General features: G+C 48.6%; 1 protein-coding gene across 4 annotated transcripts in view; it reads left to right on the top strand.

Moving 5' to 3' along the window:
* Arhgef37 (Rho guanine nucleotide exchange factor 37) overlaps positions 1–22,612 on the top strand; it is a 40,130-nt gene extending 17,518 nt beyond the window's left edge. For all 4 annotated transcript variants that reach the window (XM_038330781.1, XM_038330782.1, XM_038330779.1 and 1 more), the window contains 9 exons: positions 6,657–6,856; positions 8,249–8,379; positions 8,834–8,938; positions 9,947–10,057; positions 11,565–11,894; positions 13,840–13,968; positions 16,218–16,413; positions 17,879–18,039; positions 19,620–22,612. In XM_038330781.1, coding sequence (XP_038186709.1) covers positions 6,657–6,856; positions 8,249–8,379; positions 8,834–8,938; positions 9,947–10,057; positions 11,565–11,894; positions 13,840–13,968; positions 16,218–16,413; positions 17,879–18,039; positions 19,620–19,829 — 1,573 coding nt within the window. In that variant the 3' untranslated portion in view covers positions 19,830–22,612. The remainder of the gene's footprint in view (positions 1–6,656; positions 6,857–8,248; positions 8,380–8,833; positions 8,939–9,946; positions 10,058–11,564; positions 11,895–13,839; positions 13,969–16,217; positions 16,414–17,878; positions 18,040–19,619) is intronic.
* The last annotated feature ends 1,344 nt before the right edge of the window (positions 22,613–23,956 follow it).

Raw genomic sequence — 23,956 nt, 5'->3', positions numbered from 1 at the left:
TCCTTTATGGATATTTTCTTGTGAATCTTTCTGTTTCATTTTCTATAGTAAGAATTTGTGTGTGTGTGTGAAAAATAGATTTCTCAGGCCTTTAATCCCGGTGCTCTGGAGGCAGAGGCAGGTAAATCTCCGAGTTGGAGGCCAACATGGTCTACAGGATAAGTTCCAAGACAGACAGGGCTACCCAGAGCTACTTTGTCTTAATAACAACAAAACCCCAAGCAAAACAGATTTCTAATTGCTTATTTGATATATTATTGGTTCTCATCTTACTTTTTCCTTCTATCACAAATTTACTAGTCATTTTTTAAAAATTTTACTTTTTTTGAGAATTCATGCATGAATGTTGTTTTTGCATCATTTCACCCCATCTGTCCCTGCCTTCTGGGTCTCATTCAACTCCCTCTCAAACTCATGACCTCTTCTTTAATTATTATTGTTACACACACATATGCACATACATATTACATATACGCTACACACGTGTAACAATAGCATATATGCACATATGTATACCATACTGAATATATTTAGTGTTGCTCATATGTATATGAGCTGAAATCATATGTATAAACAAGGGCTGACATCTTGGGATTGGATAACCTATCGGGTGGCCCATACCTGGAGAACTTTGATTTTCCCTCTCTTGGCAGCCATTAGGTAATTCTAGCTCCTCATATAGAGGTCGGTGCTTTTTTTTTTTTTGTTGTTGTTGTTAAAGAAGCCAAGGCAGAAGGGTTGCTACAAGTTCAAGGCCCTCCTGGGCTACATAGCAAGACTATATCTCATAAATCCAAAACTTGGCTGGGCATGTTTTAATCCCAGCACTCAAGATGCAGAGGCAGGAGGATCTCTATGAGTTTGAGGCCAGCCTGGTCTACACAGGGAGTTTCAGGCCAGCCATGGTTATGTAGTAAGACCCTTTAAAAAATTATTTAAAGATTTATTTATTTATAATGTATACAGTGTTCTGCTTGTATGTCTGCCTGCAGACCAAAAGAGGGCACGAGATCTCATTACAAATGGTTGTGAAGCACCATGTGGGTTGCTAGGAATTGAACTTAGGGCCTCTGGAAGAGTAGCCAGTGCTCTTGACTGCTGAGCCATCTCTCCAGCTCCAAGACCCTTTTTATAAACAAAACAAAATACTAAAAAAGGTAGCAACAGTGAAACCCCAGAATCAACCACAAACCCCCAAACAAAATTTTAAAAGTTTGCCAAGTGAAAATTGACAGTCGGTTTTTAGAAACCAGAGTGGTAGAAGGAGAACAGAGGAGTCATCTTTGCCAAACTCAGATGCTCCTTATGCCCAAGAGAAAGAGTGCTGAGGAGGTGTGCGCAGTGACGTCATTTCCGGTGCAGCCTGCCAGCCTGTCTCACCTGCCTTGTCTTTCTCTCACTTTTCAACCTCCCTCCTTCAAAGTCTCTTTTTCAAGTACCAGGTCCTAGGTCCTAGATCCCCCCAAAAAAGGGGAAAAATATTTTCTTCTCATAGGTCTGGAAAAATGTAGGCTTTTGCAGGACCATTAGATGTGTTTCTACAGGACAGAGGCAGATTACAGAAGTCAGGGAAGCTAGAACCCAGTGTGGGACGAAAGGGAGAAGTGGAGACTGTGGGAAAAGGGAAGTGACAGACCCTGTATCAAGCATGACACGGCCTTAAGAGATTGTTGCTGTCAGTAGCTGTTAATAACCACCCCAAACAATACCTTAAAACAACATTTACCAGGCTGTTAAGGTGTCTCAGTGAGTAAAGACAGGCTGTGGTTGGAAAGAAAATAGCCCTTATTAGGAGGTGTGGCTTTATTAGAGTAGGTGCGGTCTTATTGCAGGGAGTGTGTCACTGTAGAGACAGGCTTTGAGGTCTCATATATGCTCAAGATACTGCTCAGTATCTCAGACAACCATTTCCAGTTGCCTGCAAGATGTAGGACTCTCAGCTATTACCCCAGTACCATGTCTGCATGCATGCAAGACACCCCAATTGAATGTTTTTCCCTTTATAAGAGTTGCCGTGGTCAGGGTGTCTCTCCACAGCAATAGAAATCCTAACTAAGATAAGGCACTCGCCTGCTGCCAAACCTGACTGCCTGCATTCACTTTCTAGACTATAGTAGAAGGAGACAATAGTCCCGCCAGTCGTCCTCTGACCACACACATGTGCTGTGGATCACCTGTGCCCAAATATACACTCACAAACAAATGCAAAATACTAAATATAAGACTTTTACTTAGCATACACGTCTGCATATTATCAGTTGAGGTAGGTGCAGCCTTCTGCTCCTGGCTGATCATTTTCCCGTGTCTGCCCTGTCAACTGCAGGTCAGCTTTGCTGATCTGCCTGGGCTCCTCCAAGTATCGGAGACACAGAGCCAGCTCAGTGTCACGGTCACGTGGCCGTGTGCTTCTTACAGCTGTGTTGTTCACTTGATCGGGCCCTAGTGCAAGGGGAAGGGCAAACCATCGGATTTCTCGGCCATTTGGATCAGTTTTAGAGCCAGTCCAGAAAGGACTAGGGAGATGGATGGCATCGGTTGAAGAGGCTTTCAAAGTCACAAGAAATGCAACAGAAGCCATTTTCCTGTGCAAACCGTCTGCATATGTCGCATATAGAAACGGGAGTCCCCTCTAACCAGAGCCGCTTATTTTTCCAAAGCAGCAGGAACTTCGGTGGGACACCTCCCATGTGTCCTGTTCTCTCCACCCATGCTAGAAGCAATAACTAGTTGACCATGAGGCTGCCGTTTGTCCTGCGTCTGCAGGTCTGGAGCCAGCTTGCACGGTGGCGGATCTGGCTTCTTGTGAGAGCGATTTCACATCTCAAACCCAATTTCCTTATGGGTCTGATGGGAGTCCTAACGGCACTTGGTGGAGCGTAGACACACGGCACAAGGGACACTAAATATGTCCCAGCTATTCTAGTCAGCCGGGCAGAAACTGTGTCACGCTGCAGCTTTCAGTCTTGTCAGTCCCAAGGCCTCCTTTTATAACAAATATTAAATATATTTATCATCCTGCAATAAATCCTGGAAATAGACCCTACCTTTATATATTAACTGGGAAAAGTCAATATAACAGTATAACAACGATGTGAAGGAGGAAGAAAAGGAAGGCGTTTTCTAGTAATGTGGGTTTCAGTGTGCACTCAGGCACAACAGTCCCGGAAAGCTGTGAGGAAGCACTCTAAAATTAGCTCGCCTCTCTGGGTAGTAAGTTAGTTTGGAGGTCAGAAAAGAAAGTCCCGAGGCTGTTCTGCTTCTGAAGTACAAGAAAGCGAGGGAGAAGAGGGTGCGCATACCCAAGGGCAGCAACCCACAGGGCTGGTAGTCCTGACTTCCTCGTGTGTGAGGCACCAAAGAGAATATAGTGGCTCACGGCCTGGGAGGTAGGCAAATGAGAACAGGTAATATCCTTGCAAATAGCCTGCATCTTATCTCTAAAAGATAGTGTATAAAAAAAAAAATCTAGTATTGTGTCATGTGACTGGACAGAGTCTGAGAGTCACACAAGCATTTTGGTTCTTGAACACACAGTACATTTTGAGGCCCCGTTTAGGCTCTGAGTGTCCAGAGGGACGGGTGAGACCCCAGCTACTCTCTGTAGCACAGGTCTGTGTGCAGGGCCTTGCTGTTCCCAATTAGTTCTTTCTTTGCCTCCAACTTGTGGATCAAGACGTGAGCTCTTGGGCTGTTCCTGCTGCTGTGCCATTGTTCCACCATCATGGATTTGAACACGCTGTACTTGTGAGCCCTCAATTAATTTGTTGTTCAGTAAGGTGCCTTGGTTGCGGTGTTTAATCACAGAAGTAGAAAAGTAAGACAGTGCCTCGAGAGTCCCTGTGATTCCTGAATGTGTTCTGACGACTTCACCTTTGTGTGGGTTAGCAGTCGGGGTAGCCTGCCCTTAAGACAGAAACACAGACCAGGCGGGGAGCTCTGTACTGGGGGGGGGGGTACCTTTTGTGGGTGGTGAGGGAAAGGAGGCTGAGCAGAGGTGGAGCAGCCCTGGAAGTCAAAGTTTTAGAAGGCTGCCTGGCATGGCAGTGTTTGCAGAAGGAAAACAACCTCTGGTTTCCTGTATCAGCTAGTCGTATTTATTTTGAATGTAAAAGTAATATTTAAATCATATTCAAATACATGAAGTCCATTCTTCGTTGGCTGAGGAATTACCATCCTCTGTTCAGTTTTCTTCTGTATAGTTACAGACAGATGGGTAGAGAAGCAGGTACGGGGTGTTGTTGTTCTTAAAGAGACTCCTATGTTATTCTAGAACTTTCGTTTAATTGTAGCTGTGAATATTGTCTCACAGACTATACTCACCCATTCTTTTATTGATGGGTTTTTCTTTTCAACCATGGTGTTGCTGAACAACTTCCTTCTATCCTTGTTTGCCTGAGCCAAGATTTCTATAGGTAGACGTTGTCTAGGCTGGGGTTAGTGGAGCAAAGGATTTGCGTGTTTTGAAATTGCCTAACTGCCCAAGAGCTCAGCCAGTGACACTCCTATGAGCATGTAAGAAGCCCTCTTCGGTCACCCTCCCCCAAGTCTTCTAGGCTATCATTCTGCTCTTATCGTCTATGTGAGAGGCGTGTGCAGTTTTCCTCCAAGTTACTTTAAGAAGGATACAGAGTTGGACAGTGGTGGTGCACGTATTTAAACCCAGGACTCAGGGAGGCAGAGGCAGATGGATCTCTGTGAGTTCGAGGCCAGCATGGTATACAGAGTGAGTTCCAGGACAGCCAGACATATACAGAGAAACCTTGTTTCGAAAAACAAAACGAGAGAGAGAGAGAGAGAGAGAGAGAGAGAGAGAGAGAGAGAGAGAGAGAGAGATCAGCAACTTTCATCATTTTGCCCTGGCTCCTTAATGACTTTTTTTAAAAAAAAGAATGCAGTTATCTCTTTAAGAGCCCCTTGGCCTCTGGTTTGTACTGTGGTGACAGTTGTCCCTGGGAGGCAGCTGGCTTTTTCCCGTGGAATGTCAATCTAGAATGGAGTTTCCAGAACGCGTGCCCACAGTTATCTGAGCTCAGGACACCCCTGGGGAGAGCAGGCACAGTCCACCCGCTGCCATCCTGAGCTCCCACCTGCCATGTCTATTCTTAGCCTCTGAGCGGTTTCTTTGCAGAACATTTGGTCTGGAGGTTTTCCCTTAGGAAGGGGTTGAGGGCTCCATTATAAAGTGCTGATAGCTGGTCCCTGACATCTGAGTTTTGTAGGAGGCACACTGAGACAATTAGGGGCTGGAATTCCTATACGCCTGTTGGAGCCACTCCCAAGTTGCCCTTGACCTAGGCCATCCTGATGAAACCCCAGACATCCAGCCTTAGGAGTCTGATGGTCGCCTGGGCATCAAAACCATTCCTCACAGTGCTTATTAAAAACCATTTTTTTTTAAAATAAAAATTCCAAACTGCAGAAAATGAGGACGACATGATGGATATTCTCATAGCTACCGCCTTAAATGAGAAAGAGCCGACATACAAATATCCTATCTACTTTTATGTTAAACTATTTAAAGGAAGCTGTGAGTGTTCCCCATATAGTCCAAAAACTATGTTCCCATGGTTTTTCTTTTTCTTTTTTTTTTTTTTAATATTTTTTTTAAGATTTATTTATTTATTTTGTTTACAGTGTTCTGTCTGCATGTATGCCTGCAGGCCAGAAGAGGGCACCAGATCTCATTACAGATGGCTGTGAGCCACCTATGTGGTTGCTGGGAATTGAACTCAGGACCTCTGGAAGAACAATCAGTGCTCTTAACCTCTGAGCCATCTCTCCAGCCCTCCCATGGTTTTTCAAAACATTTTTTTAGATTACAAATTTCACATTTATTTGTTTAGTGTGAGAGCATCTCCTCTCTCTCTCTCTCTCTCTCTCTCTCTCTCTCTCTCTCTCTCTCTCTCTCTCTGTGTGTGTGTGTGTGTGTGTGTGTGTGTGTGTGTAGGTCAGAAGACAACTTGTGGGAGTCAATTCTCTCTTCCATCATGTGAGTTTTGGAGGTTTACTCAGGTCCTCTGGCTTGGTGGTAAATCCCTGTACCTGCTGAGCCATCCCACTGGTTCTCCAATGTCTTAAAAGCAACGACCTATTTTGCTAAGTAAAATATGAACTTGATGACCTCTGAGAGTTGATCTTGGGACATTATCTGAGTAGAGATATGAAGTCACAGTTGAGGGCAGTGGAACATGTGAGTTCGGAGCCCTGGGGAGAAGAGAGAGATGGAAATGGGGGCTTGGGGTACATTAAAAGCTATCGGAGGTCACCAAGGGAGCATATGGAGGAAAGGGGTCTCCAGAATGCTCTAGCATCTGGCTGAAAGAGTAGCACATGGAATGAGAAGACACTGGATGCAGGCTCTCTGTGTCCTGCTGAGTAACACCTTCTGAGGAAGAGGATGTGGTCAGCACATTTGCTGCTGAGAGGGTGCTCGGAGCTGACAGAGCACTGGGTTTTGAACAGACCGGGAATCAAAGCCCAGGAAGGTTTCTGCCTGCCTGATATCTAGACACCATGAGATACAGAAAGGCCCACAGGGAGAGAGTGGACTTCCTGTTATCACATTGAGCTAAGTGACAGAGCTGGGCCACTACCGCAAGCCCCCTAGTCCCCTAAAGGATGGTCTTTACCTGCCTAATAGCAACCTTCTCCCTCAGGCCTCAAGCTGGACCTTCGGGTCTCAGTTTCTTACTTGTAATTCCTCTGCAGAGGATTACCAAGTACCCCCTCCTGCTGCAGAAAATCCTGGAGAATACCCCCCCGGATGCCCATGCCCACCCCGTCCTTCAGAGAGCTGCCTCTGCCCTCCAGGATGTGAACAGCAATATCAATGAGTACAAGATGCGCAAGGAAGTGGGTAAGGACATGCATTTTGGGGTACATCAAGGGCAGCATTTTTAGTTCCAAAACTCATCCTGAGAATCCTTCATGTTTGTCTAATGAGTGTAAGGCCCTGGGTTTAAGTCCCATCACCACTGGGAGGTAAGGTGGTGTGCAAATGTGTGGGGTGCATCTGCCGCTTCTGTTGCTGCAGTAGATAGGTTTGCAAAATGAAGCAGCATCCATGCATCCAGAAACTCAGCTGCCCACTGAGAGCACGGTACTGGAAATTTGACTCATGTTTACTTTTTAAAAAGAATTTTTATTTTGTGTGTGTGTGGGTGTTTTGGCTACATGTGTATCCATGCACCACAGACTTGCCTTGGAGGCCTGAGGCAGCTGTTGGGTCCTCTGAAGGTAGAGTTACAGGTAGTTGTGAGCCACCATGCATGTGCCAGGCACCAAACCTAGGTACTCTGGAAGAACAGCCAGTGCTCTTTTCTCTCTTTCTCTCCAACCCTCAGGTTTACTGTTAAAATAATTACCGCAAATTCACAAATATCTGTGGGGTAGAGCGTGATACTTCCGTGCACATTACAGTGTACAATGATCAGGTGGAATGGTGGTCAGTATAGATTTTGTTTCTTTGTTTCGTTTGGGTTGTTTGTTTGTTGTTTTGTTTTTGTTTGTTTGTTTGTTTTTTGTATTTTTGAGACCGTTTCTCTGTAGCTTTGAAGCCTGTCCTGGAATTTGCTCTGTGGACCAGGTTGGTCTCGAACTCAGAGATCCGACTGTCTCTGCCTCCTGAATGTTGGGATTAAAGACGTGTGCTACCACCACCCGGCTGTGTGTGTGTGTGTGTGTGTGTGTGTGTGTGTATGTATGTATGTATACATAAATATATATACTGAGGTCAGTCCAGTTAGTTCCACTTGCGGGGTAAACAGTGTGTACAGTTTGCTTGTCGCCACTGGACTGTAGGAAACAGAGTTAGGTTTCAAACTAGGTTTCAAAAAGACCTGGGGGTCTTCAGGTTTCCTCTCATGCTGGAGAGGGCAGAGGTGCCCCGTGAGGAGAGGGTTTGGTTGACCTTAATAAAACTGTCTGGGGAACCCCAGAAAAGAGTCCCTTTACACCCGCTGTCTTAGGTGATCCTCTCAGTAACCCTGCAAGATGGGAGTCCTCATCTTACAGGAAAGGAAACTGGGACCCCAAGGAGAGGTGACCTGTTAAAGTACAGCAGGCAGAACACTCTTCACCCAGGACTCATTTCTGGGACAAAGAGGACCCGAGTACTGGGTTTCCCAGCACTTACCGTTCTGCTGGATGTAACTTGGTGGAGCAGAGTTCCAAGTCAGGAGGATGGGGTGCTATTTGCTTCCTGGGTCAGCCTCAGTCACCCACAATGCCCTTTTCTTTGGTGTCACAGCTTTAAAGTATACCAAGGTGGAGCAACTGAGCCTTCGGGAGCGGCTGGCCCGCATCAACACGCATACTCTTTCCAAGAAGACCACCAGACTGAGCCAGCTGCTGAAGCAGGAGGCGGGGCTGGTACCCAGGGTGAGTGCGTGCTGGTGGGAGAAGATACAGGGACGAAAGCAGGGTGAGGTACCTTTGGACAGTGAGGTGGCTGAAGCTGAGAGAGAGGGACCACAAAGAGGCACACCACTTGATTCACCAGTATTGGGGACCTCTTTGCTTATAGGAGAGCTAGGCTCTGGGCTTGGGCAGAGCACCAGTCTGAACGGTTCCTCGTAGCTGCTCAGGCTGAGTGCATACTTTTTCCACAGTGGTAGCGTTGGAGCCACAGGGCTAAGTAGGCATCCTTATCTCATTTTCACACAAAGAAGCAGAGGCTCCCAGAGGATGCAACGTCTGCCCACAGCCGCACAGCTAGGAAGCAAGTGAGCTCTGTGCAGAGGTTGTCCCTAGTGAGTTCCTGAGGCCGGGGAAACAGCTGCACACTGCCCCCGTGTGGATCTTCTGACCCTCACATGGATGGCTTTACTTACAGACAGAGGACAAGGAATTCGATGACTTGGAGGAGAGATTCCAGTGGGTGTCTCTGTGTGTGATGGAGCTGAAGAGCAATGTGACTGCTTACATGGATAATCTGGAGGTGAGAACCCTGCGGAGTTCGAAGGTCAGACCCACAAGCTGTAGAGGTACCAAGTGCAGGGACTCTGGTGTGAGGTGTCAGCCAGGAGGGCTGGCGAGCACACTGTGACCCGTAGTCACAAAACTGGGGGCTAAAGACAGCTTCTCATCCCACTGGAGTTCTCATGGGTAAGGGTCAAAGATCTCCTGCAACTGGAATTACAGATGGTTGTGAGCCACCACGTGGGTGCTGGGAAGCGAACCTAGGTCCTCTGCAAGGGCAGCAGGTGCTCTTAATCACTGAACCGTCTTTTCAGCCCCTGGCATTTCTTTCTTTCTTTCTTTCTTTCTTTCTTTCTTTCTTTCTTTCTTTCTTTCTTTCTTTCTTTCTTGCTTGCTTGCTTGCTTGCTTCCCTCCCTCTCTCCTTCCCTCCCTCCCTCCGTCCCTCCGTCCCTCCGTCCGTCCCTCCCTCCCTCCCTCCATCCCTCCCTCCCTCCCTCCCTCCCTTCCTTCTTTCCTTCCTTTCTTTCTTCTGTCTTTCTCTTTTTCCCTCCCTCTCTCTTTTAAAAAGATTTAATTAGTTATTATGCATACAGTGTTCTGTCTGCATGTACACCTGCAGGCCAGAAGAGGGTGTGAGATCTCATTACAGATGGTTGTGAATCACCATGTGGTTGTTGGGGCTTGAACTCAGGACCTCTGGAAGAACAGCCAGTGCTCTTAACCACTGAGCCATCTCTCCAACCCGGCCTTTTCTTTTTTAATGCCTTGATTTGAATAGGAGCAGTTCATTGTCTTACAGAAAAACACTAATAGAATCTGTAGAACATGGACCTGGCAAAGAATCACCCAGGGGGCACACAGATAGGTGTGGCCCTTCTAATCCTCTAGGGTGGGCAGGAACAGAGTGGTGTATGTGCTTGGTTGTTATGGAGAGGGCCCGAAAAACTGCCTGGGAGGTCTGCTGAATTGGGGTCAGGAGTAAGATGGCCATGGTGGGACCTAACCACCTGTCTTCGTTGGTCCCAGGCTTTCCTCTGCTTCCGGCCACACGAATGGAGTCTGGACATTCCCGGAGGTCCTGCTGAACAGTACTGCGGTCTAGCGAGGGACCTTCAGCTGGAGGCCTTCCTGCAGTTTGTGAGTGGGATTTCTACCCCTCCCCTCGTCCCCGCCCCGCTCCTTTGATAGGCAGGTGGTGGCTCCTACAAGAGTGATATTTAGAAGTCAGGCACTTACACAATTGTCATATCCATTAGGGAAGGGAGTGCTATTCCTGCACTTACTGATAAAAATAGCCCAACCGATGTGCAGCGAACCGCACCCTGTACCAGGCTCCGTGCCCACCTTTTCCATTCTTGACCTCATTTACCCCTCGACATGTGCTTTGGGGTGAGACACTATTAATAGCCCCATTCTGCTAATGGGAGCTCAGGGCCCAGAGAGCGCCATCTTCTGGGTCATTTACACAGATGAGGTCTGAGTTACAAAGTAGCATTCTGTGCAAAACCTGTTTCAAGCGCTTTACATAATAACAACACTGGTTATTATGTGCCAGGAATTGAGAACCTTCCCTGGGCTGCACTCTGTGTACACTACATACCATCCGCATTATCAAACCATAAGCCAAGACTCGGCAAGGTTAGAGCAAGGCTTCTGAAGCTTTTCCACATCAACCTCATTACCTGAGGAACTTTTATGTGACCTGGATATATAGGTATATATAACGGATACCCATTATAATTTACTGATAATAAATCGTAAGGAAGTTTATTTTAAAACAATTCTTTGGTATGCATATAATTTGACTATTTATTAAAAGTAAAATCTGTGCACTAATGAGATGATATGCTGTTTATTTTTAAATAAGGGGTTATATCTTGGCCTAATACTTGATATGGGGATAAGATCTTAAAACACAGAACATCTTTAAAGAGTCTCAGAGTTGATGAAAATTTTGATTTTATAATCATCAATGCTGAGACCATCACTTCACATAAAACACATTTCAGGATTTTGGGTTATCATACATTCAGAAAACTTCTATTGTTGGGGCTTCTATCCTGTCCGGTTCCTGCAATTTTTAAGTCCCAAAGAAATCACACAGAGATCTACATTAGTTATAAACTAATTGACCTAGTAGCTCAGACTTCTTATTAACTCTTATAACCTATATTAGCCCATTATTCTTGTCTATGTTGGCCACGTGGCACAGTACCTTATTCAGCGGGGCAGTCACATCTTGCTTCTTCTGTGCTGGGATAGGACTGTGGGCCAAGCTTTCCTCTTCCCAGAGTTCTCCTGTTCTCTATGACCCGCCTCTACTTCCTGTCTGGTTGTCCTGCCTATACTTCCTGCCTGGCTACCTGCCGGTCAGCGTTTATTTAAAATATAATTGACAGAATACAGACCATTGTTCCACACCAAACTTTTATTGTTGCCAAATCTTTTTCAACATCCATGTTCATTCCCAACTCCACATGGATTGGGATCCACAGTTTAGGCAGGTGGAGATTAGGATATGTTACAAGATATAAGTTGTCAGTGGAGGGGGCCTGGAAGCCCAGCTCCCTGCCCCCAGCATCCCTCTAAGCCCCTACCCTTTGCTACCTCCTAACCCATCTCTCAAGTTCTCCTCTCCCTGCAGAAGCAGCGACTGAAAGGCCTAGTATGGGACCCACTGTGTAGCCTGGCCAGAGCCCTGGTTGGCCCTCGGAACTTGATCAAGAAGCGTCTGGACAAACTCTTGGACTTCGAGCGAGTGGAAGAGAAACTGTTGGATGTGGGCAGTGTGACCTATGAGGAGGAGGCGGCCCGACACACGTATCAGGCACTCAACTCCATGCTAGTGGCGGAGCTCCCACAGTTTAACCAACTAGTCACACAATGGCTGGGCCAGATCCTGTGCACATTCGTGGTCCTGCAGAAGGAGCTTGCCGACCAGGTCCTGCGAAGGGCGGAGAGCAGCATGGCCCTGGTAAGGCTGCTGGGGCTGAGGCTGCTGTAGAGCACAGTCAGGCAAGGCCCTAGCTGTTGTCAGGGCAGAAATGGGATAAATAGGCCACTGGGACCTAGGACCTGGCGGGGATCCTCGAGATGTCTCTCCTGCCTTTTCTCCCTCCTTCAGTTAGTGGAGACAGGCCAGGGTGAATGCTAGGCCACCTTAGGTCATCTTGGGACTCGGGAGCAAGGGAGGTTTTTCTGGGAAAACAGTAGCAGACCCATCCCTGAAGGAGATGACGAGATGGTGGCAGAGATAGGAGTCTCTTCTATCTGGTCAGGAGTAGATGTGTCTAGCTGGGTCTCCTCCTGGTACTGCTAGCAGTCATCTCTTGGTGAGCTCTTGTTGTCTGCCTGCTTGGCCCCCTTTCCAGGCAGTGTCTCCCTCAGTCCTCAGGGCAATCCTGTACCAGGAGGGAATTGGCGGCGGTTTCGTGCATCTTGCTCTGGAATGTCTGTGTCAGAGCTGAATGGCTCATGAATCAAGCCTTGGGAGCCATTTCCATGCCTTTCCTTCTGTGTTTCCCTGTCAGCTGACTCCCCACCCCTGACTCTCCCTGGTCTCTGCTTCCTGTCTCCTGACCTCCCTACTCAGGCCAAGTCTTCAATCCAGGGCCCTGTGTCCCTCCCTCCAATACACTGCCTGAGTGCTACCGTGTCTCTTTCTACAAGCTCTTCAACTGGAAATAACTCCTCAACTCTCCCCCAGGCCTCTCTGTGTCTGCCATTCAGTGACAGATGAACCAGTCTTTTCAGGAAGCATTCAGAATGCTTGCTGCTCCGGAGGAGTGGGAGCTTTCCCCTCCTTACCCTCACCAGCAGAATTTAAGTCACGTTGCTGCTCAGCGCTTACCAGAGCCTGCCTTCTGCTGGAGCAGTGGGAATCCACGTTTCCCTCAGTTGGGGGCTGGAGGGCAAGGATATGAGTGGTCCCTCTTCTAGCCCTCATCAGTATTTGTACAGGGCTCTGCCTCAGGCCCAGTGCAAAAAGAAGAGTGAATTTGATTGGCTAATTCTTTGACTGTCTTCTACTCCCTCCCTTTTCTACCAGTCTGCAGTTTGGGTGGGCAGGGCTAGGAATGCCAGTCTAGGGAGGTTTATAGCCATAGGAAGTGTGTGTATTACAGGGGTAGGGAAGGGGGTAAGCAGTCGGGATGTCTTCTGATTGTTCTGTGCTGTGGATGGCCAGGGCTTGCCTAGGATTGCTGCCAATCCTCCCTTAATTGTATCCAGTGGGTCATTCACCTGGCCTCACTCCTGTAGTGCATGGCAAAAACCGTCTTCTCTCTGCAGCCCAGGAGAAAGGCCCTGTGTTCATCACAAGTAAAAGTGGGGAGTCTGGAAATAACCCAGAGGGCTGGACACATCTCTTGGCTGTGGGGTCTCACACACTCTAGAGCTGTCTGATGAGAAGGCAGGAGAGCCTTAGCCTTAACAGGGTTGGCAGGAGAGCTCAGAACACCCTGGATTATAAGCAATATAAGCCATGCTAAAGTAGGTGGGGCACAGAGAACAGAATGACCTGACCCGGGGAGGGGTCAGGGCTTGAGCACAGCCACTTATAGACCTGCACTGTTTGGACGCTGCCTTTCTCTCCATCTCCTGCATGTTTGCCTTCCTGGATGGGCTGGTTTTCAGGCAGGCTTTGTTTCTGTGTGGTGGCGGGCAGAGAAGACCCAAGCCTGTACCCTTACTCCTTGGAATCCAAGGGAAGGGGAATAGTCGTGTTCTAAGCATACCGCATCTGTCAGAAGGGCCGGGCCTAAGTCCCTTGCTCTCCCTTGATCGAAGCACAGAGGCTTAGGGGACAGATAGGTGGGCAGACAAAAAGAGCAACCAGTTATCTGGGACTAGAGGGTGGGTGCACAGGCAACCCTGGGCCCCTTCTGCAGAGGCTCTGCTGACAGCATCTTCCCACCCAGCTGCCTCATTACCACGTTTCGGAGCCAGACTTCCGGAAGCTGCTGGAGGACACACTAGGCCAGAACAGCAGCCAGCTGCGCTTAGTTAAAGAGAGCTTTGAGAAAGTGCTGCCACCCCCCACCACTCAGGTAAGTGCCTCCTGAAGTCAGCTGTTCTCCTGCAGTGGGGTGAGCTTCGTTTGCTCCTTTCTCTTATTTCCAGGTACTCATGGAAACATTTCTTCTTGTTGTCTCTCTTTCGGCGGGTGGGGGGGGGGGGGAACCAAACCAAACCCATATCCCAACACACACACACACACAGAGGCTATCTCCTAATCCACTTGAACAGCATACCTAGGCAGCCTGTGTTATTGTATTTTATTTTACTTTCTGTTGATTTTATTTGTTTGTTTAGATAGATTTTCACATACCTCAAGCTGGCCTTGAACTTGCTACATAGCTAGGGCTTAGTCCAGGGCAGCTGTGCAAAGAGAGGGCTCCAGGAATCCGGCGACATCTGGACTTCAGAAAACTGAAAGTGCCTTGAGTCACATATGAGATGTGAAATCTCCAGCAGCACATGACTTCTCTGAAGGGACCAGAGGTTCCGGGGATGCAGAGAAGCAAGTGGGGCAGGTAAAGGTGGTCTCCATGACTGTCAGAGAGCAGAGGGCAGAGGGCAGAGGGCAGAGGGCAGCCACCTGGGGGAGGCTACCTCCTGCGGCCCTCTGTTCCACCCTCAGGCTTCAGCAAGTTCTCACAAGGAGGCGATGGACCCTGCAGCTAGGGGGAATGGGAGGGGACAGAAAGTGCACATTGGGAACCTCCTTTCTCTTTCTCCTTAAAATCTTTCTTGTTGGAGAAGCAATCTATTCTTACCATAGAAGACAGCTGTAAGTCACGTGAAAACGAAGCAAAAAGAAATAGGTGATCCTCTGCGTTGCAGTTTGTGGGGAGGGACACCCCCTCCCATCCTTCCTCCCCGCAGCACAGACCTCTGAGTTCTTCCCTGTTCTGGCAGCAGACATAAAAGCCAACAGAAGTAGGGTGGCTCTGGACAGGGGCAGTCCTGGCGGTCTATGTGTACCTTCTCTGAGGACTCCCAGGTGCTGCTCTCCTCTGAACTGGTTGAGACTGGATGGATTTGAGAAAGAAGGCACAGGGCCTTGCGTCCCTGGTTTTGTGATTTGTAGTGACTTTTTTTTTTTTTCTGACTTTTGAGACAGAGCTCACTGTGTAGCTGAGGCTGGCCCTGAACTCAGAGCCGCCTGCCTCTGCAGCCCAGGTGCTAGGATCAAAGGTATGCGTTCTGGTTTTCAATGCTGACTTGGTATCAACACCAGGGCCCTGGGTCTGTGTCCAGACATCCCTGACGGACATGAATGTCTACCTGCTCTTTACCCAACACCTCCCTAGTCCAAAATAACCACGCATAGTGCCGAGAGTACACACGGTGTAAGCAGAGAATATGGTAATATATTTGCACATTTGGCTTCCCCTTGGTTTTACAAAAGGGGATATAATCATATTTGAACTCCATCTTGATAAAACTTTTGCTGAAAATAGTGAATGGAAAAACAACGGAAATGCCAGGCAGTTTGGGAAGGAACTGAGATCCTAAATCTCTCTCTCTCCAGCAAGATGGTAACTTCTGTCTGAGCAAAACTCTGCTATATGTTTTTTTTTAAAGGTTTGTACTTATTTATTATGTATACAGTGCTCTGCCTGCATGTATACTGGCAGGCCAGAAGAGGGCACCAGATCTCACTGTAGATGGTTGTGAGTCACCATGTGGTTGTTGGGAATTGAACTCAGGACCTCTGGAAGAGCAGGCAGTGCTCTTAACCATTGAGCCATCTCTCTAGCCCCTGTTGCATATTCTTGCTGCACCAGTACATCGTGTTCTTGCTGTACAAACCGTGCTCTGGTACCCTCCACACAGTAGGTGCCCGATACTTGTGGAGTGGGAACACTCTGGGTCACAGCTAGCTGTCCTTCATCCATGGTGTGCCAGGGGCTAGTGTGGTCCTGTATTGGCCTCTGAAGAAGCCAGATGACTAAGGCCTGATGTACCATGAAGCCCACAACCTGGTATGGTTCAAAGACTTGGATAAGGCATTTCCTGTGGAATGACTAGCTGGGGGTTATGCACAGAATTTGGGGCCCAGTCCTACCAGTTCTATAACTGACAGATGTCCACACTTGAATTAATTGAAAGTTTCTCCTAAAATGCCATTGGAAGCTGAGAGCCAGCCATGTAGTAGAGGGTATGGTTGTCCCCATCAGAATGGACCCTTCAGTGACAGGTAGGAACAAACAAGATTCTCAGCTTTCAGCTCATGTTGGCACAAGCCTTGACATTTAACACAAGCTCCTATGTCTGTTCTCTGCTCTCTCAGCCACTCCTCCCAGGCTCTGAATACCAGCTTCAGGCTCTCCTGACCCGATACGGCCCCGGGAAGTTATACCAGGTGACAAGCGACATCAATGGAACTGGGACTCTGGACTTGACCCTGCCACGGGGCCAAATTGTGGCCCTTCTACAAAACAAGGATACCAAAGGCAACAGCAGTCGCTGGCTGGTGGACACAGGGGGTATGTGGACCTCTAAGCTCTTCATCCCCTTTTGGGAGAGCCAGCTGCCAAGAGCTGATAGGGAGGCATGGGTGCTCTTGTGTGCCAATCTGGCTGTGCAAATTCAGGAGATAGCCAGAGACAGATGCAGTGGCTCAGTCAGCTTACAGTGACTCCGTGGTACTTGAAATATTGGTAAGATTCAGGATAAGCTCTCCCATCCAGTTCCTGGGTGCTGTGCAAGCAAGACTGGCCTTCGAGAACTTACAAGCTGTTGGGTGATACGATGTGTGGAAGGAACTTGAATAGTACCGTGAAAAATACAGATGAGTGATGAGAAGGGATGATGGGATTCCAGCCGCACTCTCAGAATCTGACTTAGGTCCGGGACAGTAAGATCTCTACCGGCGGTGGCCTTGGATGTGCTGCTCAGGTCTGGGGTTCATGCGTAACTGGGATGAAGGGAAGCTCCAGTGTGAGCCCAGGCTAACAAAATAGCCCGGCAGCGTCTTGTGAACATCAGGGTTGCATAGGATTCTTGTTGGAGACCCACGGGCAGTTGTTTCACTGTTCCACAGTGATATAATAGCTACTTAAGCACTTTTATGTGTATTATAAAAAATGCAGCTTGTCCACAAGCTCATGATTGTATTGATATTACTCCATGGCATAAGGCCAAGCTTTAGAAAGCAAGCCAGTTTTAAAAAATTGAGTGGAGCAATGTATGGTGGTGCATACCTGTAATCCCAGCATTTGGGAGGCAGAAGCAGGAGAATGACTGCAAGTTCAAGGCCAGACTGACTGTCTAGAGAGATCTAGGGACCACACAGTGAGATCTTGTCTAAAATAATGATAATAAATTTAAGAAATAAAATAGAAAGTGGTACATTTGAAAAACACATCTGTGGGGAAATAATATAAGGAGCATTAGAGGAAGGTTCCGGGGTTTTCCTGCTTGGGTGATCTCAGGGAGGCTGAGCTCAGTTGCATAAGCAGAGGTAGTGACAGCGACACAGACTGACCTCAGATTGGTGTGAAGACTGTAACTTTACCTGGGAAGCAGGAAGTGATGGATGTTCACGATGACAGCAGCTGGGCAGCGCAAGGGTAGGTGCTGGCCAGAAGGAGCCCAGAAGGACAGCATCGCCAGTAGAAGAAGGCAGTCCTGGTGCTGAGGAGAGCTGGGGAAGCAGCCTTGCTCTGGGTGGCCACTAGAGGGACACGAGCAGTAGTGGAAGCCCAAGGATGAACTTCGTCTGCCAGATGTCTCAGTAGAGAGCCTCTGTCCCTGGAGGGGTGAGCCAGCAGCAGCTAGGAGCAGTGAATATGGAGTGGGGGCGGTGGAGGGAGCTCTCAGGGTTCCTGAATGATCTTGTACCGTCCCTTTAATGCTGGGAAGCCAGGCACTCATATTTACTGGCTTTCCCCTCCACTGAAAGGCTAGGAAGCTGACTGGCCGCCATTGAACCTTCTACATGTTTCCTAGGACACCGGGGATATGCGCCAGCTGGAAAGCTCCAGCTGTACCACCATATCATTCCCAGTGAGAAGGAGCTCAGAGGCCAGACAGGCACACATGAAGACTACTGGCTTCCAACTCCAGAGCCCACCCAACCCTCTGTCCCCACTGTCCCAACCGTGACCCAGGTGAGTCTGGGAGAGGGCTGAGGGCTTGCCACCCCTCATCTGCTTACACTAGGGCTTGGATCTTTCCTCTATGATTAAAGGGCCTGCTCCTTGCAAGGTCAGGCTGTAACTAGTGATGAGTTCTTATCCTGGCCAGGGGTGGGACCCAGAGAGAGGGACTTCCCATGAGAATACCAGGAATACGCCAGGGCAAACAGGAGGCCTCCATTCACTCAGCATTTGCCAGGTGTGGTACTAAATGAGACTGAAGGTGCCGGACAAGCTTACAACCTGGGGGAAATGGTGATTAGGTTATCAGTGTGAGTGTGTGAGTAGATGCAAGATTCCCTGCTGTGCCAAGGTCCAGAGTTCCAGGAATAAGGAGTTGGTAAAAAATACGCTATCTCCATTATCTGTGTATCTCCATGAGGCTGTGGCTTACCGGGTAAAGTTTTGGCATCTGTCTCTGATGGGACTACATGGCTTCTTTTGACGCTGCCTTCTTTCTCCCAGCATTCAGTTTAGTTTACCCCCTCCCCTCACCTAGCTCTGCTCTACCCTATCACAAGCTCAAAACAGCTTCTTTATTAACCAATGGTATTCATAGCATACAGAGGGGAATCCCACATCCTAAAGGGTAGGATGTTGTTATTGACACTTGTAGATGATCGTGATGATCGTAATGAGGCACAGGGAAGTTAGACAGTAGTTTGATTACTGCTCCGTCCCTTTCTTCCTTCGAGACAGTGTTTCTCTGGCTGACCTGGAACTCACCCTGTAGACCAGGCTGGCCTTGAACTCACAAAGATCCACCTGCCTCTGCCTCCCTGAGTGTTGGGATTAAAGGTGTGTGCCACCATTGCTCTCCCTTCTTATTGTTTTCTCAGGTTCAATTTCTTTTCCCCTAAAAAGGAGCCATGCCTCCCAAGCCTCACTATTCCAGGTTAAAAACTGGGCTGGACAGATAAACCAACTCCCTAGATCTGGGAAGGGAGAGGCTGCTGAGGCTACCCACAAATGTGGCTGTAGGGGGTTCAAGTACACCTGTCCTGCCAGGTGGTGGTGGTACATACTTTTAATCTGAGCACTCGGGAGGTAGAAGCCGGCAGATCTCTGAGAGTTCAGGCCAGCCTGGTTTACAAAGTGAGTTCCAGGACAGCCAGGGCTGTTACACACAGAAATCCTATCTCAAAAAAACAAAAACAAAAAACCCCAAAAAACAAAACAAGACAAACAAAACAAAACAAAACAAAAAAGCCCCTGTTCTGAAATCAGGCAGACCTGACTGTTTAGCTATGTCATTGTCATAATTGTGAGTTCCTGACTTTTCTAAGTCTCAATTTCTGGGGGAAAAATGAGGTAACTACAGGGATGGCATTGTTAAAAACCAAAGCCTAAAAAAGTACTAGAATAATGGTGGTCACACAGTAATTACTAGCCACAGCGCTAGCGGGCATAGCGTCTTCAGGGCTGAGAACACATGGGAAGTGACGCCTGGCCAGCAGTAGAGATTAGTGTGTGTGCGAGGACGACACCCTTGGTGGACTGAGTTCAGCTGTCTGGCATCCTGACCATTTCCGTGTTGTTCCCGTGTGTTTCAGGTGGTGGCAGCGTACCCTTTTGTGGCCAGGAGCCCCCACGAACTGAGTCTCCAGGCAGGCCAGCCTGTAACCATCCTAGAAACCCAGGACAAGAAAGGGAACCCAGAATGGAGCCTGGTGGAAGCGAATGGACAGAGGGGATACGTGCCTTCCAACTTCCTGGCCAGGACCCCGGGCCCAGCTCCCTGGGGCTGGAGCCTGCCCTCTTAGGAGCCCCCATTTCTAAGGAAAGAGAGAGGCTTCAAGGCTGTGTGACCTAGCAGGCTTGATGCGAAGCAAATGGGGTGGGAGAGGAGCGAAGGGCATTCAGAAGGCAGGAGGAAGTGGTGCCGAGGCCTTACAGAATACCATGCCTGGTGTGGGTGGCCACGTGGGCGGCCCCGGCATTGTCAGTCATCTGCACGAAGAAGCCACCTCCATGCTAGGACTTAGCTAGGACTTGCCACAGCTTGAAGCTGGTCCCACCTGTGCCTCTTGCCTCTTTCATGGCTGGGATGAATGTTGCCTGAGTACCGGGTAGCCGCAGGTGGGGGCATCACTGAGGAAGAGCTGCCTGGCTCAGCGGTCCACTTCCCACAGCACTGCCAGAAGCCACTATTGCTCACCAGTCACCTTTCCTTTCTTGTTGCCTCGAGTCGAGCTACTGCGGACAGCGGACAGTGAACTGTGGAGAACCCTGCCCAAGGGAAAGCCCTGGGCCCAGGCGGTTCTCCACTGGCTCTGGGAATGGGTATGACCTACGCACAGTTCTGGAATGTGCGTACAAACCCAGAGGTAGTTCCAGGGAAGATGGGGATTTGAGGGTGGATTAGCAGGGTGTGTGGGGCTGATGGCAACAATGTTTTCCTATTGCTGTTTTCTTTGGACTAGGCCACAAAGGGACTTGGCAGTCAATCACAGGGGAAACTCTGAGAGATAGGTGACTGCTGGCTTGGAGGCTTCGGTAGGAGAGGAATAGCTTGGATTCCCAGTTCTGGATTGAAGAACCAGGGAAACCCAGGTGGTCTAGGTTTGCCTCAAAGGGTCTGGAAGCAGCAGAGAACTGATGTTAGGTCTTAGGCATGGGTACAACCGCAGTGTTCCACCAAGAAGGAACTAAGTCACAGGGTACAGTAAGGACAAGAGACTGAGGATGCAGAGGCCCCCTTGTCAACCAGGAAGTGTGACACCTGTGCAAATACGGTCAGTGGCGTCAGGCTGGCCCAGTCCTTGGCTGGCCTGGGTTAGCAGAGTGAAGCAGGTCCTGTTACCACCTCTCTTGTCTGTGCCAGCAGTGCCCTTTCTTAAACCCATGCTCTGCTTTGAGGTCCAGTCTACATAGATTAACATTTTGAGACATGCCCTGTTAGGGGATGTTGTTTTCTATAAACCTCAAGGAGTGTGCAAACTAACAAGGTTAGGAAATCACTAGGTGATATAATCTCATGGGACCATGATGAACACACAGTAATTGTCCGTAGCTGATGGTTGCATGACATACGACCGGAGTACGGTCTTACTGGCCAAAGTCCCAGTGCCTAGTACTTGGTAAGCAAGGCATTTCTCAAATCTGGAAGCAGAAGCTCCTTAAAAATAGATCCTGTTCCAGGATGACAGACCTACTGGGGCAGCGTCGGGTATAGTTACTACTGGACAATGTCCCTCGGCTGTTTCTTTAGGTCAAGAGTCATTGGAAGATCCCGAGATTGAAAACGGTGACCCACTGTGACCTTTGTACAACTGACAAATTAGGGATCAACCCTCTTGAGCCAGAGTGTAAAACAGGTAGCTATTTCAGTGATTTCAAGACGACATCTGTTTTACAGCTCAAGGGCCTGTTTGTTAGCTCTGGCTCCTGAAGGGCTCTTGAGAAAGACATCCTTGCCTGTGTCAGACCATCTGCAACGCGCCTCCCCTGGGCTTGTTAAAGCACGAAGCCTGTCTGACGCAAGAGCAAGACTCCCCAGTCCGTTTCCCAATCTCAGGTTCACTCCAAGATGTTCTCAGCTCACTTTTTCTTTCTGTTTCCTTCTCAGCCTCCTGGTAAAAAGAGGAAGCGTGGACAGGCAGGTGGCAAAGCAGAACCTGTACCTGGAGCTTCCACTCATTTTGGCTGACAGCTCACTGTATGTTGAGACTCTAGCTGGGGTTCTTAGCATGGCTGCTTGCTGCAATGACCTGGGTAGCTCTACGCTGCAGCAAACCAGGAGCCCACCCAGAGACAGCTGATGTCTTCGGGTTGGGTATGGCCATGGCCTTGGGCTTCAGGAAGGTAACCAGGTGAATCTCACAGGCAGCTGCCTTCAGGACCTCTGCCCTAGACACGCAGAGGTCAACAGCTAGACCTGGGGACAGAGGCAGGAAAAGGTAAGTTAGGTTATGCCCCAGCTGGGCTTTACGCTAGCTGTCTAAGCAGGAAGCTTTAGAGGCAGTTTGAAATAGGACAGCCTGTTCTGTCAGGTCCCAGAATATGTATTTATTAAGTGCCATTAAAGGGGACCCGAACAAAATTGGATGTTCTTGTAGGCATAAGGGAGAAAAATGAAATACACTTAGAACCAAGGCTATCTCATGAAGGGGAAATAAAAATGTATTCAGTACGTGTGGGTTATGGTTTCTCAGAGCAGCAGTGAGATTAAAAGTCACTGGAGAGTGAGAGAAGGCATGCTGAGAAGATGGAGCGTGGCCTGGATTTTCTCCAGGGGACTCTGTGTAATGTGCCTTTTGCCCCCAATGCCTAGAGCCATCGCACTGTGTCTTATTTATTTCACTCTTGGGCTGTCACGTGCACACTCACGAAGATACTTGCCTAAGAATGGAACAGAACTCCCAGGAGTTCACATGGTACCCTTGTTCCTCAAAGTGAAGACAGAATCCGTTAACCCGTTGAGATCCAACTTAGTTTAGGATACAAGGAGACTGTGTTATGCAAGGGGAGATGAATGAATTCTTGGTTAGCGTGACGCGCATGATGTGAACTACTGGCAATAAAGGGCTTTCTGTGACTCCTGCCATGGGCTAGTATACCGTTCATTCACTGGTCTTGCTAGATATGAAAATGGTGTCTTGTTCATTCCTGTGTTTGAGTGTTGGCTGCACACCCTTGGTGCCTCCAAGATTTGGGCATTGTTGCTGGGTATACAGCAAGACATCAGATAGATGAACTGTGTCATTTCTGAACCCACAGTCTGGGCAGGGAAGTAGACAAGTCGGCCCTCAGTTCTGAGTATATGTGTCAGGATAGGGATTGGGCAGAAGCTGGAGCCCAAGGGAGGTGCTGAGCTCTGACCTGGACTTGGTGACTGAGGAAAGCTTCCTAAAGGAAGTGATATATGACCTCAGACCCAATGAGCACCTGAGCTTAGGTGGTCAGGAGGGCATATACAACAACTAGAGGTGGCAGCAAAACTGAAATACTGTGGAGCCAGAATACAGGGATGGAGGGATGCGGCAGAGGCAGTAAGAGACACGTTAGTTGGGGCCTGGAGAGATGGCCTCAGAGGTTAAGAGCACTGACCGCTCTTCTAGAGGTCCTGAGTTCAATTCCCAGCAACCACATGGTAGTGCACAACCATCTATAATGAAGTTTGGCGCCCTCTTCTGGCGTGCAGACAAACATCCAGACAGAACACTGTCTACATAATAAATAAGAGGGGGCAGGAGGTTAGTCAAGCCAGCAAGGTAGCGAGTTTCAGATTGTCTATGGGAGCCACTGAAGCAGTTAAAGGAGAGGAGTGAAATTATGCTCAGGGCTGCAGTTTTTGGGAAATCACCTGGCTCTGGCTAGGTGCCTGATGTGCCTATAGATGACGGCATTTTACAAGGACAGAGTGTGCTACTTCGTTTCAGAACCTTGCAAGCCTCTGTCATGAGCCCCAAGATAGAGGTTTCCAATACATATCGCATAGATAAACATCACAGAAGGTGCAGGAACACTGAAACCCCATCTTTAGGAAATCCCCTCCTAATTGGAGGCATACTAGGGTCACACAACCTTCTGGCCCTGCAGAGTTCAGTACTGCTGACAACATAGGACTTGCTTGGACCAGGCTTAGAGGTGCTAAGACAAGGGGAAGATTGGGGGGCTGAAGTGGTCATAGTGGGACTCACAGGAAGAGATGGGGGTAGATTGGGGAGAAGTAAGATTGTAGAGAAGTAAGATTAGGAAACCAAATGAGAGAGAGATCTCCAGCTAGAGGAAGCCTGATCTTGGGAAACCCAGCACAGACACATCAGGGCAGATGTGCTCACAAACTCACAGAGACTGTGACAGCAGGCACAAGAGCTAGACAAGCTCAAGCCAGGTGCCACCCCAACCAAGAAGCCATTGGAAATTGACAGCTGTTAAGAGAGGGAAA

Source organism: Arvicola amphibius, chromosome 5 (genome assembly GCF_903992535.2).
Source record: "Arvicola amphibius chromosome 5, mArvAmp1.2, whole genome shotgun sequence".
Taxonomy (NCBI): domain Eukaryota; kingdom Metazoa; phylum Chordata; class Mammalia; order Rodentia; family Cricetidae; genus Arvicola; species Arvicola amphibius.
This window is presented reverse-complemented; position numbering and strand designations above follow the sequence as displayed.